Source organism: Pseudopodoces humilis, chromosome 7 (genome assembly GCF_049639895.1).
Source record: "Pseudopodoces humilis isolate 2021_Gansu_Grassland_sample_001 chromosome 7, ASM4963989v1, whole genome shotgun sequence".
NCBI classification, from domain to species: domain Eukaryota; kingdom Metazoa; phylum Chordata; class Aves; order Passeriformes; family Paridae; genus Pseudopodoces; species Pseudopodoces humilis.
The window spans coordinates 41,931,087-41,951,954 of record NC_142206.1 but is presented as its reverse complement, the minus strand read 5'-3'; the positions used below and the strand labels follow the sequence as shown (position 1 = coordinate 41,951,954).

General features: G+C 39.9%; 1 protein-coding gene across 12 annotated transcripts in view; it reads right to left on the bottom strand.

Annotated features, from left to right (window-relative positions):
- The window catches only part of NRXN3 (neurexin 3), a 919,744-nt gene that overhangs the window by 687,161 nt on the left and 211,715 nt on the right, over positions 1 to 20,868 (bottom strand). For all 12 annotated transcript variants that reach the window (XM_088057330.1, XM_088057327.1, XM_088057321.1 and 9 more), the window contains one exon: positions 18,638 to 18,799. In XM_088057330.1, the coding sequence (XP_087913456.1) occupies positions 18,638 to 18,799 (162 nt within the window). The remainder of the gene's footprint in view (positions 1 to 18,637; positions 18,800 to 20,868) is intronic.

Here is a 20,868-nt window from a genome sequence, read left to right as displayed (position 1 = left end):
CAAAAAGCACAAGAATCTCATATTGTTCTGGCATCCACAAGCCTGACATCCCACACTGCAAACCCATCATCTGCATGCACATCTATCAACAGGTATTACTAAGGGTAAGAATTATTTCCAAAAAGCTTCTAAATGGAAAGATGGGTTGCAGACCTCTGTCTGCAGATCTTATTAGGTCCTATTGCAGACATCTGTCCCAGATCCTATTAGGCCCTCACAAAGCCACAGAAGTTCAGAAGCCAGAGAAGAGAAAAAGTTCTCAACTGCTGTTTCTGCACTATGCTACGGATTTGTTTTGTTCTACACAGGCCAGCATGCCTGTCAAAGACAGACCATCAGCCTCTTGCCATTTTCTTCCTTAATTATGTAGAAGCATTAGACCCTGAAAGTCAAACCCTAAAATTAGTTTGAAGCAAGAAAATAAATCCCCCCATGTTAATCACATCCTGCAAACTTGGCTTGCATGTTCCTGTAAGAGCTATAAGATGCATAGTCAATGCCTTCTGAAACCAAGTTTCATTTTGCCAAACTGAACATAAAATCTATGCCACTAAAGGAACATTACTATTACATTATTTTACTACTATTACTACGATTGCTATTGATTGTTACATGTTGAAGTCACTGGTGTAGACAGGGAAGTGAGGAGGTAGCAAGTGGCAGGTAGAAAACTACGACAGTTTCCACTGACATGGGGAAACATAAGGATCATCCTGTACCATCAATTATCAAAAACTTAGGACTGCAGGTTTATTTCAGTGGATCCCTTGCATCAAAGAAATTTCTGGGCAAGAACAGGAAACACACAAACAGGTATATTTTTCTCTGAGGCTTCTTCTAATTTTATGGAAGAAGTGTTATCAATAAAGCTTTCCAGGTGCCAGAGAGAGACAGACTGAGGCAGCACACTGGGAAAGTGACACTGCCCAGAAACTTTCAGTCCTACCTCAACTGGACTACAACCACAGAGCATCTTCCAGGTACCATAAAATAGCCGTGACACCAAAGGTGGTTTTTCAGAAAAGAACACTAAGATAGCTAAAACTCAGATTACTTATCATGTTGACATGCATATAATAATATATGCTCAGACACATTATTTCAGTTCAGGCCATTGCTAGATTATAGATTTAGGATCAAAGACTGTAAGCAACTCTCATACAACGGGAACCGTATCTAAGCCTTCCAAATAGTGACTATGAAAAGAGCATGCATGCCCTGGTGCATAACCAATTGAACATGAAATGCCTTTGTAAAGCAGTTCTGAAGAAGTCTAATTGTGATTCTTCAGTGTCAAAGTAGGAAACTATTGAGAAAGTACAGACAAAAGACACTGATTATATATATAGTACTAGTGAAACCATTTCATAATACTGTGACCTGTTATCTTGCCTAGGCTTTAAAAAATTCTGACTAAAAAACACCAAAGAACACAAAAAAACCCTTAATCTTGTACTATACTGGGTGAGCTAGCCAATGAATTCCATCTATTTCACCCAAAGGTAGGTTACAAGCTGGCCCAAATCTACAAGCTACAGGGATCTCCATCTGACAGAAGAGATCTGCTTTAGTTTAGGAGATAAAAGCACAATGATATAGCCAAATCACACCCATTCAGGTTGGAAGCAATGTGCAATGTTTCCTAGTGATCCAATGAAAAAATTAAGTCTTCAAATCTATAGGATTTAAAGTGCACTATAGGATGCACTAGTGGTTACAAAAAAGTTGTATCTTGATACAAAAGTCCATCATAACACCAAGATGGCAATTATTTGTTTAAAAGGTTCAGCTTATATAATTTATTAAGTATGCAATATTTTTCTCTGTCAGATATAAATACATGAAGAACCTAAGTGTTTATATCACAAGAAGATGACAGAGTATTTTGCAATCCATGAGAATAAAAGAGGATGCAGATCAGCTACCAGGAATAAATATGCTTTATTTTTAATTTCACAGACTTGGGTCACTTGCTCCAATTTCTTAAAAGAGCTGAATGAAGAGATTTATCTGGGATTTATTTTTAATCTTGGAATAACAGAAAGATAACAGAAGAATAAAAGAATGATAATGTTGTGTGAATGTTTTAAAAAGCCAAACAGGACAAGATGTATAACGGTAGAAGGGTTTAGCCTGGAGGAAACATCCAACCTGGAGGAAATAGCATAGCAGCTTCTATCTGAAGTGCTTAATAAAAACATTAAAGGAGAGGAATACAATACTTACTGTCATTAGACCTTCTTGTGTAAAAAGAGCTTGTGTCTAATAACCTGATATTATTTGGATGACAATGGTGAAAGCACAGATGAAACTTTTTTAAGATATTTGGCTGAACACCAGAAGACAGCTCTGCTCAAAAAAACAGCATACAGGAACAAAACAGGATTTAACGACCAATCGATCGATTGATCAATAGACAGATAGAAGGATCATTAGTCCTCAGCTGACAAGTCTCACGAAGTCAGTGGGGTAGCATTACTGATAAGGGGCATTTAAAATGCACCAGAAGAATTTATGTTTGATGCAATAGTATTAAATGTTTTATCAATTACCTAGAAATAAATATAAAAAAGCACCAAAGCTGATATTTGAAGGTAACTCCAAGTTTGGCAGACAACTGCCATGACATGTCAGCCATACTGAGTTATTCATAGAGCATGGAAGTCCAGGCCTTTTCATTCCAAGAAGCTTTTAAAACATTTGAATAATCAAATATATAAGCTTACAAACATGGAAGACAGGCCATGAACTACAGAACCAGGACAGGGAAGCTGCAAGGGAGCTGCACCTTTGGAAACAATTCAGAAAACATCAGAGGATAAAATGCGAGCTTCCAGTAAAAATGCTGTGGGCAAAACGGTAGTACAGTCTCAGGACAAATTAACAGAATAAGCAATATGCAGCACAGATACCATATGCACTGTAACCCTAGGTGTCTGATGTCTATATGTTGTTAAAGGACTCTAATTGCAAAGAATGTATACAGCAGCTTCAACATGATTTGAAAACTAGAATAAATGCTGGTGTGTAAAATACAAGGAGCTCTATTGGTTCAGTTTTTCAAAAGATGAATAAAGAAAAGACTTGATTACAGCAGATAAAGGAAAACCACCAGATTTCTAAAACATCTTTGTTTCAGTAGAAAACTGCATCAAAAGAATCCACATTTAGGGGCCATTGTCAGGCAAATTTCAAACAGATTAAAGGCCCAATTGCTTTTGTAGTAGGAAGGGGTTAACCAACACAACAACTTAAAAAGAGGTCCAAATTATTAGATCTAATGTGGGGGACATAGAACAAAGTGGGGCTTTATGTTTGTAGTTTATGACCACTCTGAATCCACGTATATGTGGGGATGAGTAATCACCTGAAGGCTAAGCTAGCTGGGTATGGAGAGGGTTTTGGGCCTTAAAATTCTCTGACATTTTGAAACACTTACATGCCACAGATCGCTTAATTAGGAAGAGAAAATATGACTGAGGACTCAGTTTGAGTAGCAATGTACAAGCAAGTAGAAATGTACAAGCATTTGTATTCTGCTGAACTAAGCAACAGATCAGATGTTATGTTTCCTGGTTTATCTTCCCAATCCTGCCACTTGTCTGTTGAATAACTTTGGCCAGTTTTTCACATGATTTCACATGAGAAAGTCTTTAAATAACTAAGTAGTGCTAATACATATAACTATCCAAATAGTAACTATTTTCAATTTAGTTGCTTTTTATTTTCATCTATGCTGTTAAGTCTCCAGTACCCAAAATGCAAAGAAACCAAGGTGCAAAGAGAAGCCTTATTTGTCCTTAAAACATCCTCAGCAGCAGTAAACAGAACACAGAAAATGACAGTCACAGTCCCATGGAGAATAGCTCTTAGAAATGTTTCCAAGTTAATACACTGAAGGGAACAATGGCACTCCTGGCAGGAGAAGATGGACAAGGTGACCTGACAGGTGTTTACTATTTCTAATATCTGTTATTCTCTGGAGTTTGTCCCACTAGGGTAAACACTTATCATCCCTGTTTTACACAGCACCAGTCCACCTTTCCGAGGAAGTAAAAAACACTCCTTGAGTTTTAAGTCTCCTATAAAAGACAACTCCAGATGAATTCAGTGCCCAGAAAAGGGGTCCAGTTGGGCAGTAATAAACCTTCTGAACAGTTACTTCCACAGTTACAGCCACAAGGAAAAAAATACAAACAACCACTGTCTGACCATTAGTCATGGATGGAAAAAATCCCTAAATCCAAGGCTTGAGAGCTGTCTGCATCTACCACAGCCCATAGCGATCTGGGGAAATTTTCCTATTGGAAATCTCCCTCCAAACCTTTACAGAATTCTCAATTCCATACATAGGAAGATCATCTCTAATGAAAGACAAATCCTTTTACAATGCAGCTCAACAAGCAGAGCTGTAAAACTGCTTCTAATATCCTCATTTCCAATAAATTGTTTTGGGGGCCTTAATAATTACAAATGGTGAAAGAAGTCAAGCTGTTTTGCACTTCCCTGCAAACATGTGGGATTCATCTAGCCGTTCTTGGTTTTCTTTTCATTTAAAGCAACTTCCTCAAATGTAGGCTGCCTACACGTGTGAAGACTTGTTTTCATTCAAAGGGGCATCATTACACCTCCTGCCAACATGGGGCACTCCAACCTTCTTTCAACTTTTGCGTGTCTGTTCCTCCAGCTCTTCCTAACACATCTCACTTCCACATCTACACATTGCTGCACCAACCTGTATGCCAAACTTCACACCAAACTGATTCTCTGCTGTGAGACAAGCACAGCTTCCCCCTCAGCTGTGTACAATCCTTCAGGAGCATGACCTTGCTATGCAATACTTGCAATGAAGGGATTATGTGTACTACGGCCCCTGATGGGTTGTGGCACTCTGTAGTTAATAGAAGGCAAAGTAAATGGAACATCAACTCTGAAATACTGCAGGGAGCCTAGAAATAGTGTAGCTGTACCAGGAAATATTTAAACATAAAATTCTCCATATTATATTGAATCAGTATGTATCTGTATCTGAAAACCACCTCCTCAAATACTCAAGCAAGTCTAACAGAGCATCTATGTGGCAATACCCACACATAAAATCATTTCACAGACTCCACTTATCTGGGGCTTGCGGGAGTCTGCATGCAGAAACTTATGTCTTTGTATTTCATATACCATCAATAATTTTTCTTCTGTGATTCTCCCAGGCACAGTAACATCCCATGGCAAGGACTTCCATGACTTTAATTGCCATCATATTTCTTTTTGATTGTTCTGAAGCTCTCCCTGCCTTTGTCTTTTGAACTTACACTTAGTCCCTGTATTCAAAAAGAAACAGAAAATACGGTATGATTCCCTACTCTCATATCATTTTTCCATCAGTTCAGTTACAAAGAGCCCCAGGCTGTACTGACAGTTCTTCTATAGAAGTCTCTCTAATGACCTTTGATGAGCTTTGTTGCCCTTCTCCCCTTTCTGAGATTAAAACAACAGGATGACAGTGTCAAGTGTGATTGTATTTAATGGCATCATTACATTTTCTGTTTTGTTCTTACTCCCCTCCTAGAAATGTGTATTAAATGTGCTTACTTGCCCAATACTGACCACTGAGCAAATATTTTTAAATAATTATTTAATAAAACACCTGAAACAACTCAAAGTCCATCATTGCATATGCATAATAGGGATTTTTTTCTCTCCTGCCCAATATAAACACCTCAATTTGTGTTTACACACATTTAATTTAATCTGCCATTTATTTGTCCAGATATTCAGCATTAGTAAGTCATCCTCTGCAGTTCTGCAGACAATCCTCACCTGAAAATTGTCATATTCTCAGTAAAATGTATGCTGTCTTCATCCACATCCCTTTCTACTTATAATTCCACTAATGTATCTTCAGACCTCAGCATGGATCCCAGAAGTCTTTCCACTAGAGCCCTCCCATGAGAACTATTCAGTGCATTCTCTTTATCCCATTCTGGTTTTTACTTTCCAACCAGTTCTTCCTCTGTGCCCAAGACCTTACTTCTCTGCCATTGCTTTTTCAGTTCCTGAAGAGCCTTTTGGTGGGACACATGACTGAATGACTTTTGAAAGCTAGACTACATTTGCCAAAACTCTCCTGACCATATTGACCATATGTTGACCATACAACTCATTGAGGCCTCAATAAAACCAAGAAAGCTCCTGTCTGTGACAGCTCAAATACAATGGCAATACTATTAAGTCCTTGGCACCACCATCAAAGCTTGTCTGCTGCACTCCAGAGGAGTGGAGCCTGTGGAACAGTTTTAGGGGAGTATTGCCACATTGAGGTGTTAGCCTTGCCTGGGTATTTCAGGAGGCAGTTTTCAGATCTAGGCCTTTGACACAGCGCTTCACAACATCCTTCTCTCTAAATTAGAGAAATATGGATTTGATGGATGGACTGTTCAGTGGATGAGGAATTGGTTGTATGGTTGCCTTCAAAGGGCTGTGCTCAATGCCCAAATAGAGATCAGTGACGAGTGGGACTGTGACTGTTCAGTGCCTCCATCAATGACATAGTGCACCTTCAGCAAGTCTGGAGATGACACCAAGCTGAGTGGTGCAGCTGGCACACCTTGAAGAATGGGATGCCATCCAGAGGGACCTGCACAGGTTCAAGAAGTGGGCTCATGGGAACCTTATAATGTTTAACATGGTCAGTTGAAAGCCCTGGAGCAGGTGCAGAGGAGGGCCACAAAGATGAGCAGAGGTCAAAAACATGTCTCCTATGAGGATGGCCTGAAAGAGTTAAAATTGTTCAGCCTGAAGAAGAGATGCTCTGCAGAAACTTCATTGCAGCCTTTCAGTACTTAAGGAGAACTTTTAAGAAAGACAGAGACAAACTTTTTGCAGTGCCTGTTGCAATAGAACAGGGGCTTATGGTTTTAAACTAGAAGAGGATAAATTCAGATTGGATATAAGAGCGAAATATTTGATGATGAGGGTGGTGAGGCACTGGCACAGGCCTTCAAGGGAGGTGGTAAGATCCCTGTAAACATTCAAAGTCAGGCTGCATGGGGCTCTGAACAGTCTGATCTAGTAAAAGATGTCTCTGCTCGTTGCAGGGGGGTTAGATTAGATGACCTTTAAAGTTCTCTTCCAGTTCAAACCACTGAATGACTCTTATCAAAAGGTGTCCTCATACATACCAAGTTTTTCCCTTAAACTCCAGTTGCAAAACCAAAGAGTAGACCAACATTAAATTGCCTTCCTCTGCTGGATGCACAGGCAAATCCAGCCTCCAGGAGAAACATGAAAACAGCTGTAATCAAGTTTTTAAAAACCATATGTGGTTTTCACATAGACACAAAACTCATACAAAGGGACAGAAGTGCTTTAGAAAATGCACTTGATGTCAAAGCTGTCCTTTGCATTATTAATGCATAACTTTAAGTGAAGCTCACAATAAGATGAAAGTTATTAACCTAATAAGTTACATGCATAATTAATTTCTCCTATGATATATGATTTGTGAAGTTCTAACAAAATGTGTCACAGAGGTTATAAACATGAAAACTAGCCTGAAGCCAGAAGAGCTAAGCATATGCTAATTTGAGAACATATGAAAAATACACAGTAAGAAAAAAAAACTGAGAAGAGAGAGGAAGTGACAGCACTGCATATCTATGCGGTGTACTAGTGTCAGTCATGAATAACAGGAGCTAGGCTCAGACAAGGAGGGACAAGCAAGCACACCAAACCAAAGGAGAATGGAGGCATTCAGTTCTCATTATCTTAGATGAGGCTACTTTAGGACAAATCAGCCCTGGAATGTTATCCAGGGAAATGGAGGAAAGTGCTCAGTTAACAGCTTGCTTTGTTAGCTAAACACTGAAGCTGCAGAGGAAGAACCCATTCTTAAATATGAAAACACCATACACTTTTTTAGAGCTTTGCTTTGTAGCCAATTTTAATATTATGATTGACTGTTTAACCACTATCTGGACAGAATAAATAAAGTGGGCATCCCCAGTAGCAGCTTCTACTTGAGAGAGATAACAAACACAATAGCCTTGTCCTTTAGAAGTGGCAAGTCATCACAAGGATCCTGGTTTTTCAAACTCTTGAGAAAGCTTTTTCCATTGCTATGTGTGTTTTTCTTTACAGTTCTTTACATCTTTGAGAAGGGTGATATGGCAGTCCCCCTCCTTTGAGAGGCTACAACCAACATTCCATTTTAGTCAATGACCATAGGGGGTTATATAGGGCAGCTGCAGAAATACACACATGGTCATAGCAGCACTAGGAGAACAGATTTCACTTTAGCATCTCAATGGTCTTCTCAAGAAAAACTGTTGTTTTGAAGACAGCCATAAAACAAGTAATAGAGTGTGAACTGATCTTAGTTAATTGTCTGTTTGTTGGGAAGTTGTCCTAGCATCACTCAAGTTGAAACACAGGTGTAAAACCCATGTCAGAGGTGTGAGAGAACTGGTCCCTACATAACCAGAATAAGCACCTCCTCTACCCACTAGGTAAAAGCTATATTGAGCTCATATTAGCTTAAACCTCCAAGCACCAAACCTCTCGGGCTCTGCTGAACTTTTAAGTCAGCAGTTAACAACACGAGGAAAACACTTCGATTCCCCATTTTGCTGCCCATGCAGTAATGCTGCCAGAGACTGGGAAAAATTTTGTCATCAGAGCCTGTTCCACATTGTTCCAGTGGTTTGGCCAACCCAGCTGCAAACATGAAAACAACTATTCTGCCCTCCTAGCATTTCACAGCAATGTTTTAGTCACCTCAAACGTCTTGAATTCCACAGCCAGATCTTTTCTCTGACGGAAGTTTGGAAAGCATCAGCATATTTCACACCTGTTCAGGGTTTGAAACCAGCATGAACACTTCAAAAACAAACAAACAAAAAAAAAACTGGAAAAGGAACACTGGAAGGCAGCTGAGAAGCAGGATCAGAATAGTATGGACTTGACCAGCCTTCTGAAAAAATTACTGGCTTTGTTCCCTGTTGCTGCTGCTGTCTCATGTTGGTAAGTGCATGCAAAAGCAGATTGTCCGCCTACCTCCTGCCCCAATCAGGAGAGCATCTTGCCTCTGGCTGGCATGTCACTGCATTCAGCTGTAGTGAAAAAGGGAAATCTCAAGGACAACCAATCCAGCCAGGATGTTCTGCCAAGGTTGCTGTTCCTAGCTGAGGAAATAGTCCTCTCGATTTTTCTCAGCTAGAAAGAGAGAGAGAATGTACACACACACCCCCACCCCCATTATCCTAAAGCCCGCAGGTGCCAGCAATCCAAATAAACGTAGAGCAATTAACAGAATTAACACAGCTTTAAATAGCTTGGCACACCAGATGCGAACTCCTAGCAGGGTTCTATAAAATGTAAAGTTATTACAGATAAAACCATTAATCATCTGTTCAGACTTGTTCTAGATGCAAAACCCATTTCACTTAAAATGGCTAATAATCAGAAAGAAAGGCACAGATTTAACAGGAATGATTATGCCATTCTCAAGCCCCATTTCCAAATGCCATTTTTCATCTCTGCCACCATTCCCAAACCTCTGTGTTCCCTCTGCCTGCTAATGCTGATACAGTAAGAATGCTTTGCAGGCATCAGTCACAATTACCTGTCAGGGTGCTAGAAATGAGACACCGCCTCTCAGCCTCTCCCATTTTGGACAGGGGAAGTTAGTGACTAGCACACTACGCATTGCTGCTTTCCTGGATGCAGTTGTTACTCTTCAGTTGTGTGTCATCAGCCCCATGCAGCTCACAGAAAACTGATGCTCACCCTGATGAATTAAGTGTTGAACTGCTAAGATTTGTGCTTAGAAAATACGAGCATTTGAGTTTCCCCCTTCTGGCAATGTAAAGTCACCAGCAGCCACCATATGCAATGTAACAATCCTCCTGATATTCCCCTAAGACCCATTCAAATAACTCCCATTTACTACATCTATGTAGATAGCTACAGGAAGCAGGGGTCAGGGGCTGATCCTAATTCACCTTTGAGCCCTGATGTTACCATTTCTAACACTTCTTCTTATGGAACCATAGCTCAAAGAGCATTAAACACTGTAAGTAGCAATTCAGAGCTAAAATTGCATCCTTCCACATATCTAAATTAATCTCATTGATTTTCTTAGGAATCTGGATACATGCACTGTTAATTCCAACTACATGAATTCTGCCTCTGCAGTTTAAAAAAAGGAGGGAGATAAAACAATCCTAAAGCACAAATATTCAGGGCAACAGATGACATTAACAGTAGACCAAAGCCAGAGAGCAGCAATGACAAGTAGAACAGAGAGCATATCAGAGACTGTACAAAACCTGCTTGTATTATATCAAGCCCGCTGCCTTCTCCATGCAGTTCAAATAACAAATGCTGCCCATTAGCTGCCTGCCCACTCCGGTGCTCCTCACAGCTCCTGACAGCTGGCTCACTGCCACAGAGGAGTGGCAGACCTGGGAGGAGTTTTCCAGCCCACTCACTCAACATTCAAACTTCATCATCCTTTCCTGCCTCCCTTGCTGGCACAGCTGAGCAGCCTGGATTTTTGTGGTGGGTAACAGCAGCTCAGTCTTTCCCACTGCCCACAACACATATGCACATTTCATAGCAGTACTCCAACTTTCAGGGTCAGTCTGCTGCTCCCAAAGAGGTGACACTTGTCAAGTAGCTGGAAGTGCCTGTTTTATACATGTGTATAAAACAGAATAGTCTTGCAACTTCTCTCATGTAATTTTATTTATGTTAGCATAATGGCAGTCCTGACTCTCCAAAAGTACTCTCATCTGTATTTCTGTCTCACTGGATAAGGATGGATCCTTAGCAATCTCTTTAGAGCAACATAACGAGCAACAAATAAAAACATATTTCCTATTTCTTTTCAGTATTCATCGAAACCAAGAGTCTACTGATCTCAGTGAACTACAAAGCCTACTAAGGCAAAAGAAGCTCATTTACTTTCAGTCCAAGATGAGCATGTCAGACTTTAGACTGCTGAAGTTAAGATCACAGCACCCATTAGGATGGGCCCACATTTGGCTAACACTATATGAGAAAGACAGAAAATCCCTGTCAGAGTAATCACCAGAGTATCACCACTGTTCTGCTGATGTCTTTGGACTCAGCTATGTTTGTCTATCAATATATCCTGTCTTAGTTTGCTCAGTCTTAAATGGGTAGGGATTAGACCACATATTTTTGTAAGGATTTTTGCTCTAATATTGAATAGTTACCAACTAACTTAATTATAGGCACCAAACACAGGCTATATTGCTCTAATCCCCATTACGTTTCCTGAATTTGTTGATATATGTATAGTTCTACACCTGTAAACACTCTCCTTTTCTGAACCAGGGCACATGGGACATCCCTTGCAGCCACAGAAGCTCGGCAGGAGTTAGGCTCATTATGCAGGAAAGAAAAGCCTGATCCTGGTGATCCTGCTGCAAAGCAAGCACAGATAGCCACAACACCAGGACTGAGAGCCACATGCAGGCAGCTGAGGTGGGATTCAGTGGAGTGCTCCCTTACTGCTGTGATACACCAGCCCACTGGAAACACTGCCCAGCAGTGACACCAACCTCTGCTGCTCGTTTCCTCCCTGGGCACCTGGCCCAGGAGCAGCTGAAGAGAGTTGAACTGGGTTAGACCCCACTTTGGTTTAGCTCCATAGATTATCTCCAGCTTGTAAGTATGGTGGCAGTACATAGTTCAAACTGCCCTGCAAGAAGAAACCTCTTATACCTCATGCACAGAAAGATCCAGTTTCTATGTTTGCTCATCAATGCCTGCTTTAGAAGGTATGCTCAATCTACATACATACTCTGTTATTCAGACTTTGGCTATTAATTACTTTTGTCAAATTTCTAATAGTGCAGTAGGTTTAAGAGTTCAATGCCACTGAATTGTTGATATGTAAATTGTCCTTTAAAGTACTCCTCAAGAAAATATGTGTGTTCAGGCTGACCTAGAATGCCTATAAGATGCTGTTTGCTGACTGATAAGAATTCCAGAGAACAAAATACTATATTGTAATAAATGTAACCTTAACAAGAACCCATACTTTTAATTTGTGAATAGAGCTATGAAAAACAAACAAACAAAACCAAAAACCAAACAAAACCCCAGCTTTTTACTTCTGGATTCATTATGGCTGTAGGATTCTACAGACTTTGCTATATGAATTGCATCAAAGAAAGAATTTTAGGAGCCTAGAGTTTTTTTTCAGTACACAGTTGATAAAATAACATCTCCTCCATCTTCTGTCCCAAAGCTAAAAACTCAAAACTCAGTTCCTGTCTTTGGACTTCCCATGTTTTACTAATTGAAAAATAATTCTAGCACTTCATTTTCATATTCCATCCACTAAAGATTAATTTCGTGAGGCAATTTAAAATTGTTGTCCTGCTTAACTGGAATACTTTTCATGGATCTATGAGATAATGAATAAACGTTCTACAGTCATGAGTACATTACTCTTCAACTTTTCTATGCATCCAGAAACATTTGATGAAAGAGATTGATCAATAACTGAGGTTACCTTATGTTATTTTGCAACAAACACTCATTTAATATCATTATGCCAGCAAAGCTCTAGTTATGGATGCATATAAGCCAAGGTAACCAAGTTCTTTTCTGTGTCATACAGGAAGCAAAGCAATAATGCTATCAGAAACCACACTTTGGTAGAGTAGGCAAGGGCTAAGCTACATAAGGAACAGAGGCTTTGAATAACCCCTTAGCTAAAGCAAAGCTGCAGCTAATACAGAAATATCAAATGCAAACCATCACCTAAGCTTATAAGCCTTACCCAATGAGAAAACACTATCATATTTCCCTCCCCATCTCTTGGTCTACTCGGAATCGTACTGCTCTCAATTTCCAAATGCCTCTGTTCCCACCTCAAAATTAAATCTTTCCAGAAATAAATATGTTTTTTTTTTTTCTTGTTAGCTTAAGAATGTCATCAGCAGCTACTAAAAATGCTGGCCTGTGTCTCCACTGTTCTGTGTTGCTACAACAGTGGTACTCAAAATCCTGATGAAGGCTTCGTGTTGGGTGCTGTGCAGATGCACAGAGAAAATGACTGACACTCTTGACTCTCAAGACACACAGTGTACAGCTGCAACAGGAGACTAATCCACCACAGCAGCAGCAATGCAATTGGAAGTTTGAGAGCGAGAGGCAACCAAAAACTTACAGACATATGGAATCTTAGGAATCAGGGTCATTATAATCATCCTGTCTATCTGGAATGCTCTGGCAGAGCATTAATGAGAGACCAAGATAGGAACAAGTAATAGTTTGAGGAGTAGAATCATATTCAACCTTTGTCTGTGCTTTGACTGCTTCTACATAGTGCCATTAGCCTCTCCCTTTCTTTTTCAAATGTTAAATTCATTAAATACAGATAGGAAGTAGACAGGCCCAGACACAATAACTGGAACAGCAGTATTGGATTAGTATACATGGAAAATTAGTGAATTACAATTCATGTTGTAACTTCCTCCACTGTACCTCAGTGCAATCCCCACACTTTTGATTCTTGATTCTCCTCTTATGCATTCCTGGGACTTCCTGTCACTGCTCTGGAAGGGGATCTTGGGCACCCAAAATCTTTTGGGCTTAGGGAGGGGCTTTTGCAATGACAACTTTCTCTGTCTGCCTTTCTTCCAGTTTTTCTCTGCCTCCAGTTTTAGGCTGCCTTCCATCTCCACCTTTTTGCTCCTCCCAAGTGTGACACTGCAGTCAGAAAAATTCATCCTCAAACAGAAACCACATCATCACTGCACATCAAATAGTCCTGAAAAAGACCTGGCTTGCAGATAGCATCTGAGATTTACATACAGCAACTGGGCACAGTCATGAACCATTTTGAAATCTGGCTCCTAGAAGTTAAATTGCAGACAGAAATTACCTAAGCTTTCACAGCTTTCTCCCATCACAGCCAGATGGTGCCTGACCCCTGTAATAATTTTGCCATATTCCACCCATATGCAAGCCTCACTGCTTCCATCAAGCTGTTAGTACCAATCAACATTTTTCAGAATTGAGATTTTAATAAAGCATTGATAGAAAAATGTGAAGATTTCATAGATTCTCTCATGAATATCCATTCTACAGGGACCACCTTAGGCTCTTCTAAAGCATCTCCATCTGTACCATTTAAGTCCTGCTCCAAGTAAATCAAATCTGAATGGTTTGCTCCGTAACCCCAGGAAATATTCTGATCCTCTCCCTTCCCTAGCAACTGGATATTGAAATACTATTTTCCCCTCTTTGCCCACACAGCTAAATTCCTACCCTGCCACTTTCCATCTCCATCCCTGATTACTAAAATCTCCTCCCTGAAGCCCTTGATTACATGCAAAACACAGCTGTTTCTTGTTACCTTTCTTGTCCTAACTCTTTTTGGCCACACAAGTGCCATTCAACCCATTAATGGATCCTTTTCCCTTTCCACCTTCAGTCAGTGCTTCTCCCTTTTTAACAATCACTGTTAAAGCACTGTCACACCTTCCCTGACACCCATTATAATTATTTCTGCTCAATTGTCTCAAGACGTGTTCCTGTATCTTCTCCTATCCTATCTCTATATCTGGTTTCATCCATGATAGGAAATACATCAGCTTTCCCCCAGATTTCTTCTACAATGATTTAATCTTAATAATGAAGGTCCAAAAAGCCTTAGATTCTATGCAACTACAATGCAATGTCCATATTCCGTGCCTGTGCACTACCCTGCTTGCATATCCTGTATGACTATTCTTCAGTTTTGTTGCCTCATTTCAGTGTCAGCTATACTGGAACACTGCCAGGATGGCTATGGAGAAATGCAAAACAAACATGGTTCACCACACAAAGGGAAATCTTCAATTCTGATAAAAACAGAGGAAAAATCCCAACCTGAACTACACATTAAATACTTGTATTTATGATTTAGGTATATTACTGCTAGCAACTTAGTAGAACATTTTCAATCAAAACCTGTAGCCCCAATGGAAAGAAGAGACATGAGGATCTATCCTGTAGTGAAAGGGGGTACCATTAGGTCAGAAATTGTCTGACCTAAAGGAAACATTATCTAGATAATTAGATGTTTAGATTTTTTTAATTTTAGGAAATATTATATAGATACTGCAGCAGAGGATCCCTGAGACTCTTAGTTCCTTGCCAGGAACCAAGCAATCCCTTCCTGCTGCAAAGGGACAGAGATGGTCACTAGGCTCTCTGCCCCATCACTTCAGCACCTGCACGTCTTCTCAGAGGAAATGGGAAGGCAATGTGCCACTCAAGGAGCCCTCTTAGCCCCAACACGAGCAAATTTGTTGGCATACTCTCAGACAGATGCAGTCTAGATGAAATACAAGAGCTTACAGGGGAAAGGCTTAAAGTTTCACCTCAAAGTCTGCATAAATCCCTTTACCTTCCTAGAAAAGTGACAAATCCCTAGAGGCAGTCTTGAATGAATGCAGAGACCATTCAGCTTTAACACCTTCAAGAGACCAGTACAGAGCCTGGCAGGATGCTCTCCACCATTACAAACAGTGCAATTCACTCAGGGGTGTGCTGTGTCTCTGGTAACAGGCAATTACACAGCTAGGACTTGACTATGAAAGAAGAGCTTTGCTCTACTAGAAAGCATAAACTGAAAGGAACAATATTTGTTATTAGTCTGCCCTACCCCTTCATCTAACTTTCTTAGTTTAGAATATCTTTGTAAAATATCCAAGATACTCTACTACTGGCTAATGAGAGACTGAGAATTCTTTTTGGCCACAGGGAAAAAAAAATAAGTTTCACACATAAGCTATAGGGATTGATTTATGAAATATGCTGACAAGCTACACAGAAAGCCAAGTAAAGTTCCCCATAGCCAGCTCTGGAACCAGACATTATAAGCACACAAGGACTGCAGTAACCCAGTTCTGCCTCCTCCAGAATCAAAGCTGGCTGAAAGCATTACTGGACCACTATTATAAGTGGGTTGCTTTTAAGCAGACTATAGCTCTAAAGCAGCCATCAAGACATCTGCCCATACACATCTCCTGTCATTGCCTAGTCAAGTGAAGATTACAAAGCACATTCTGATTATCTGTTTTCTACCTCTCATTCTTAAGTGGTTGCTTGGGTTTTTCTTCTCACAGAACATTATGAGCCTGGGATGGCTTTGTTGGCGGCTCTTAGCACACTGTGCAAGCTAACAGAATACAAATGATTATATAAATAATAAAGCTGCTGAAGATTTTCTTGTCACTGCTTTCTTTGCTCCATTGGCTTGACTTAGAGCACACATAAAAATGGCCTCTGCTAAGCGTTATGTTCATAGCATCCATAAATAAAATTAAGATCCTGATTTAAAGAGACACAAAGAAGCTGTATCTCCTCCTGATTTCAATCAAACTGGGATGCTCAGTGCCTAGGAAAGTCAGGCCCAAGGCTCTATAGACATAACCAGAAGAATTTGATCCCTATATGGCAGCTCGTATTCAAGCAGCTAAGTTTCATTTTCTATATAAGATGCTCACATGCTCTTCTCTAGCATACATACATCCCTTTAATCCAGAGATCAGGCAGGAGAACAGCTTCAGACCCTCACAACTCTTCCTCACATCAGAGGCTGGCACATAACATACAAACCCTGACACCACGAGTTGAGCATCAGTAGGATGATGACCTGTCAAGGCAATTACAGCCACAGAACAACATCTATCTCAGCACTGCTGTTTCCACGACTCCTATATAAGCTTTTATAACATTTTGTGCAGACATCAATATCTGTATGCCTGTTAATCACAGTGATAATCACAAATAGCATTAGAAGAGAGAAAAAAGAAGACAAAAGATGACTGCAAGCCAGCATCAAAACTAAACTGTACCAAGTTTAGGATTTGGACAGAACTCATCTTTTAACTTTTTGGTTGTTTTGTTTTGGGTTTTTTTTTTTTCCCAAGGATCACTTTTCTGGTTCCTGCTGCTAACCAGGCAGTCCAATCTCTATTACCCATGTGTGAATTTTCTCAATGCTATGTGACAAGTGCAGCCAGACAAAGTAAGACAACACAGTTTTCAGAACCAGCTAGCTCTTCCTGAACAATGCAGCCACTCATGTGCACAGACAGTCCAGTGTAAGGACTTAAAGACCACAGCTGCCTGTATCAAATACTGTTAAGGCCACAGAATGACTTTGCCATGAGATGAGCACAGAATGGAGTGACAGGATAGTGCTAACTCCAGGCAGAGGTGAGATCTGGTCAGCACATCCTGGGAAATGCATCCAGACAAAACTTCCCATGGTGGCAAACTTTGTAAAGAAGCAATTTCTACACATACCACTGGTCAAAGATCACCTCGGGTTAAGGGACAAGTGGCATCTATGACCACTGAGGGACCTCCCCACCTCCCAGTCCCTTCCCCAAATATGCCTCCATGGATACTGGGAACTAGGACTGTAAATTAAGCCACCATGGCTGGGAACTTGAGATAAGATAGAGATGATTCTACTGTCCAAGTGTTATCTCAAGCCTAAGGGGAGGTAAACAAAGCTGTCAGAGGAGAATGTATAAGTCACAATGGTCATAAAGAATGCAGAAATTATGGGCCACAAGGAAAGCAACTGTGCTGAATCAGCCTGGACTGGGTAAAAGGTAATTCTGTCAGGGGGACACTGACTCACAACCCACTCAAGAAACCCACCAACTAAAAACCAGAAAGACTGAGCATGGGACTAATTAACATTAGAAGTGAGGAAATCATTTAACCAACAGAATAAAAGATGTGTGTAACCAATCTTTGTTTGCAAAGATACATAAATAGTGAAAAGTTTTGAGTGAACTCAGGCCACCCACCACTGAGAAGCCCAAGGTGAAGAAGGACCAGCAGCACACCACTGGATGCATGGGTTGTCTGCTTAATTTGTCTCTCTCTTTTCTACTTCTTTTTATCTCTCTACCTCACATTCTACTGATCAATAAAATCCATACTATTGACTTCAGCATATGGTTTTGTTTGCACTTTAATTCAGGGAGAGGCATCTCTCAATCATATCATATCATAGCACACAGTACACTTCATGTCCACGTGCCACATGATTGCCATACCTCCCTTACACCCTCATGCTGCATTCTCCTTGCAAAATTTGCACTTTTTATGTTACCTTCAAGTTTAATTTTTCTGTTTTATTTTATTTCTGTATCTTCCTGGAAAATTCCATTCTAACTGTACTCTCAGGTTAAATCCAGGACTTTAAAAAATATTCTAAATAAGCTTCTGATTACGATTTTTTCATCTCAAAATGCTCCTTATCAATCAAAGGCCATTTGTCTTTTTATAATGGCTACTGCCTAAGTGCCTAGAAGATAGTAATGCTTTCTTCTGAAGGGCTAACAGCTTAGAGAAGAGATCTTTCCTACTACCATGAGCATTTTTTCTCTAATCCAAGCACTAGAAATATGATTCTGCCCTTAGGTTCATGAGTTTTCCAGCCTTCTGATCAGCTGAATGACAAGTTTATCTTTACAGAGCCATTGCAGTTATCAGGATAAAATTAGGAATTGATTGTGTAAGGCAGGAAAGAGTGATGACTTTAAAAAAATCAAAAGCAGATAGACAAGAATTAATTTGAAATAATTACCTCTTTGAGGCAGCCCATGAAGTTATTGCTTACTGGAGATCCAGGTAAATCAGCAGTACTGGGGCTCCCTCCCACATAAAAGAAGTCATCTGAGCCCAGCATGGTGTAGTCCTCCTGTGTGTAGCCCGTGGTGGTAAGGATGCCATCCACAGAGATTGTCACCTGTTTGAGGAACACAATGGACAAAGAAAATCCCAGCAATGACCTTACAATCCCGAACAGAACAACTTACCTCCCCTATAATTTTATGCCAGTTTTATTAAGGATTTTGTTGAGATTTGGTATGCTTTTTTTTTTTTTTTTTTTAGTTAAGCTGAGCTCTATTTTCTGGTCTGAATTTTCCACAGAGAAATGCTTCAGCATCTGCTTTTCCCCTTTCTGGTGCATCACCACTCTCAGGCTTATCTAGCAGCCTATCCATCCAGATGCTTTCCATGTATTCAGGCCAGAAAATATAACTGTCCTCAAAAGACATTTCTCATATTAGGTGATTTTATGATTAATTAGAATTTATTTTAATGATTACAGTTAGTTATGGTTGTTAGTAAAAAAAAAAAAAAAACACTAATGAAGACGAGGTTGGTATTTTTTATTTTTTAAGTTTCTTTTGCTCACAGCACACTGACGATCATGCATTCAGGGATAGGGGGAGAGGGAACTCACTTTCAATACATTATGGATGTGCATGCCATGTACCTGGAGAGACACACACCCACCACCCACCACAAAAAAACAGAAATAGAAAAAAAAGAAAAGAAGGGAAAAAAAAGGAAAAAAAAGAAAGAAATTTACAAACTAACCCATAACCAAAATATAAGCAGAAAATTAATCAAAATAAAATAAATCAAAATAAATCGATTGCACACCAATAAACATGATAGAAGAGGATATGAGAAAGAGATAAAAAGCGTGCACACACTGCACTTTGACATGTCATGCCAAAATATCTGAGGTCCAGAAAGATGACAGGAAAAAAGCAAAATAGAGAGAGGAGAATAAAAAGGGAGAGAAAACCATTTCGCACTCGCATGCAATCAAAAATAAAAATACCAAACAAATGCCATAATAACAAAAAAACTCAAAATGAAACATAAATGTCCCCAAAATCTCTAACCACAAACACATGGAGGGTGAAGGGTGACAGAAGGAAAGGGTGGGAGAGGAGAAAGTGAATTGTATGTGTTTTGCTTAGATGTTGTTAGTGGTTGCAAGGGAAGATGGAGGAAAATAGATTGAGGCCAGGAGGAGACGGGCGAGTCACCAGACGTGGACATGCCATGCAGAGTGTGTACTGAAACAAACAACCGGCTGAGCTCCTGTTGGCCACGCAGGTAGAGGTCAGAGAGAGAGAGAAAGTGAGAGAGAGAGAGCAAGAGGGAGAAGGAGAAGAGAAAGCAGAGGGAGGGAAGTGGGGGAAAATCAGGAGAAAGAGGACAACTCTGGCCAGTTTGCCTGTAATAGCCATTGTCACAACAAAAGGGTGAGAGAAAAAGAGAGCCTTCACAACCACGGACTAGAGGCCCTGCCATGGTTCTGATCTAGAAACCTTCAGAGTCAAAAAAAAACCAACAAACTAAAAGCCAAGAAAAAAAGCCAAATGAAAACAAAAGCAAAAGAAAGAAATCTAAACTCAAAAACAAGGGACAAAAAACCCCAACAATTTATCACCAGAAAGGAAAAGAAGAACTAAAGACAGAGGTGAAGAAAACAATGAAAGAAATGTCCAAACCCCATTTCCAGAAGAGCTGTGTTAGTTGGTTTTGATGCTCATTTTTCTATTCAAAAAGAAGAAAAAAAAAAAAAAAAGAAAGAAAGAAAGTGGGAAAACAACATGTTTTCAATGAAATTGGAATAAAATTAAAGGAAGCAGTAAGTATAAAGGAGGGAGGATAAAGAGCGGGTAAGGGGAGGAAAAGGCAGGTAACACACGGCAAACCCAAAAAAAGAGACAATAAGAATGATATCTACCAGACAATGTAGTTTGTTTACCATAGCGTGTCCAATGCCTGAGTGCTTTGCGGAAAAGGGGGAAGAAAGGAAATTAAAAAATCGTGAACAGAACGATTGTTAATTAAAATAACTAAAAGCAAAGATGAGTCGTTAGGGTGTTAGTACATTAGTTGGTTAGTAAAAATGACACATTGCATGAATGATCTAGTGTTAGTTTTTCAAAAAAAGGTGTGGGGCACCTGAGACACACAAAGTGAGAAAGAGGACAATATGACCAGGAC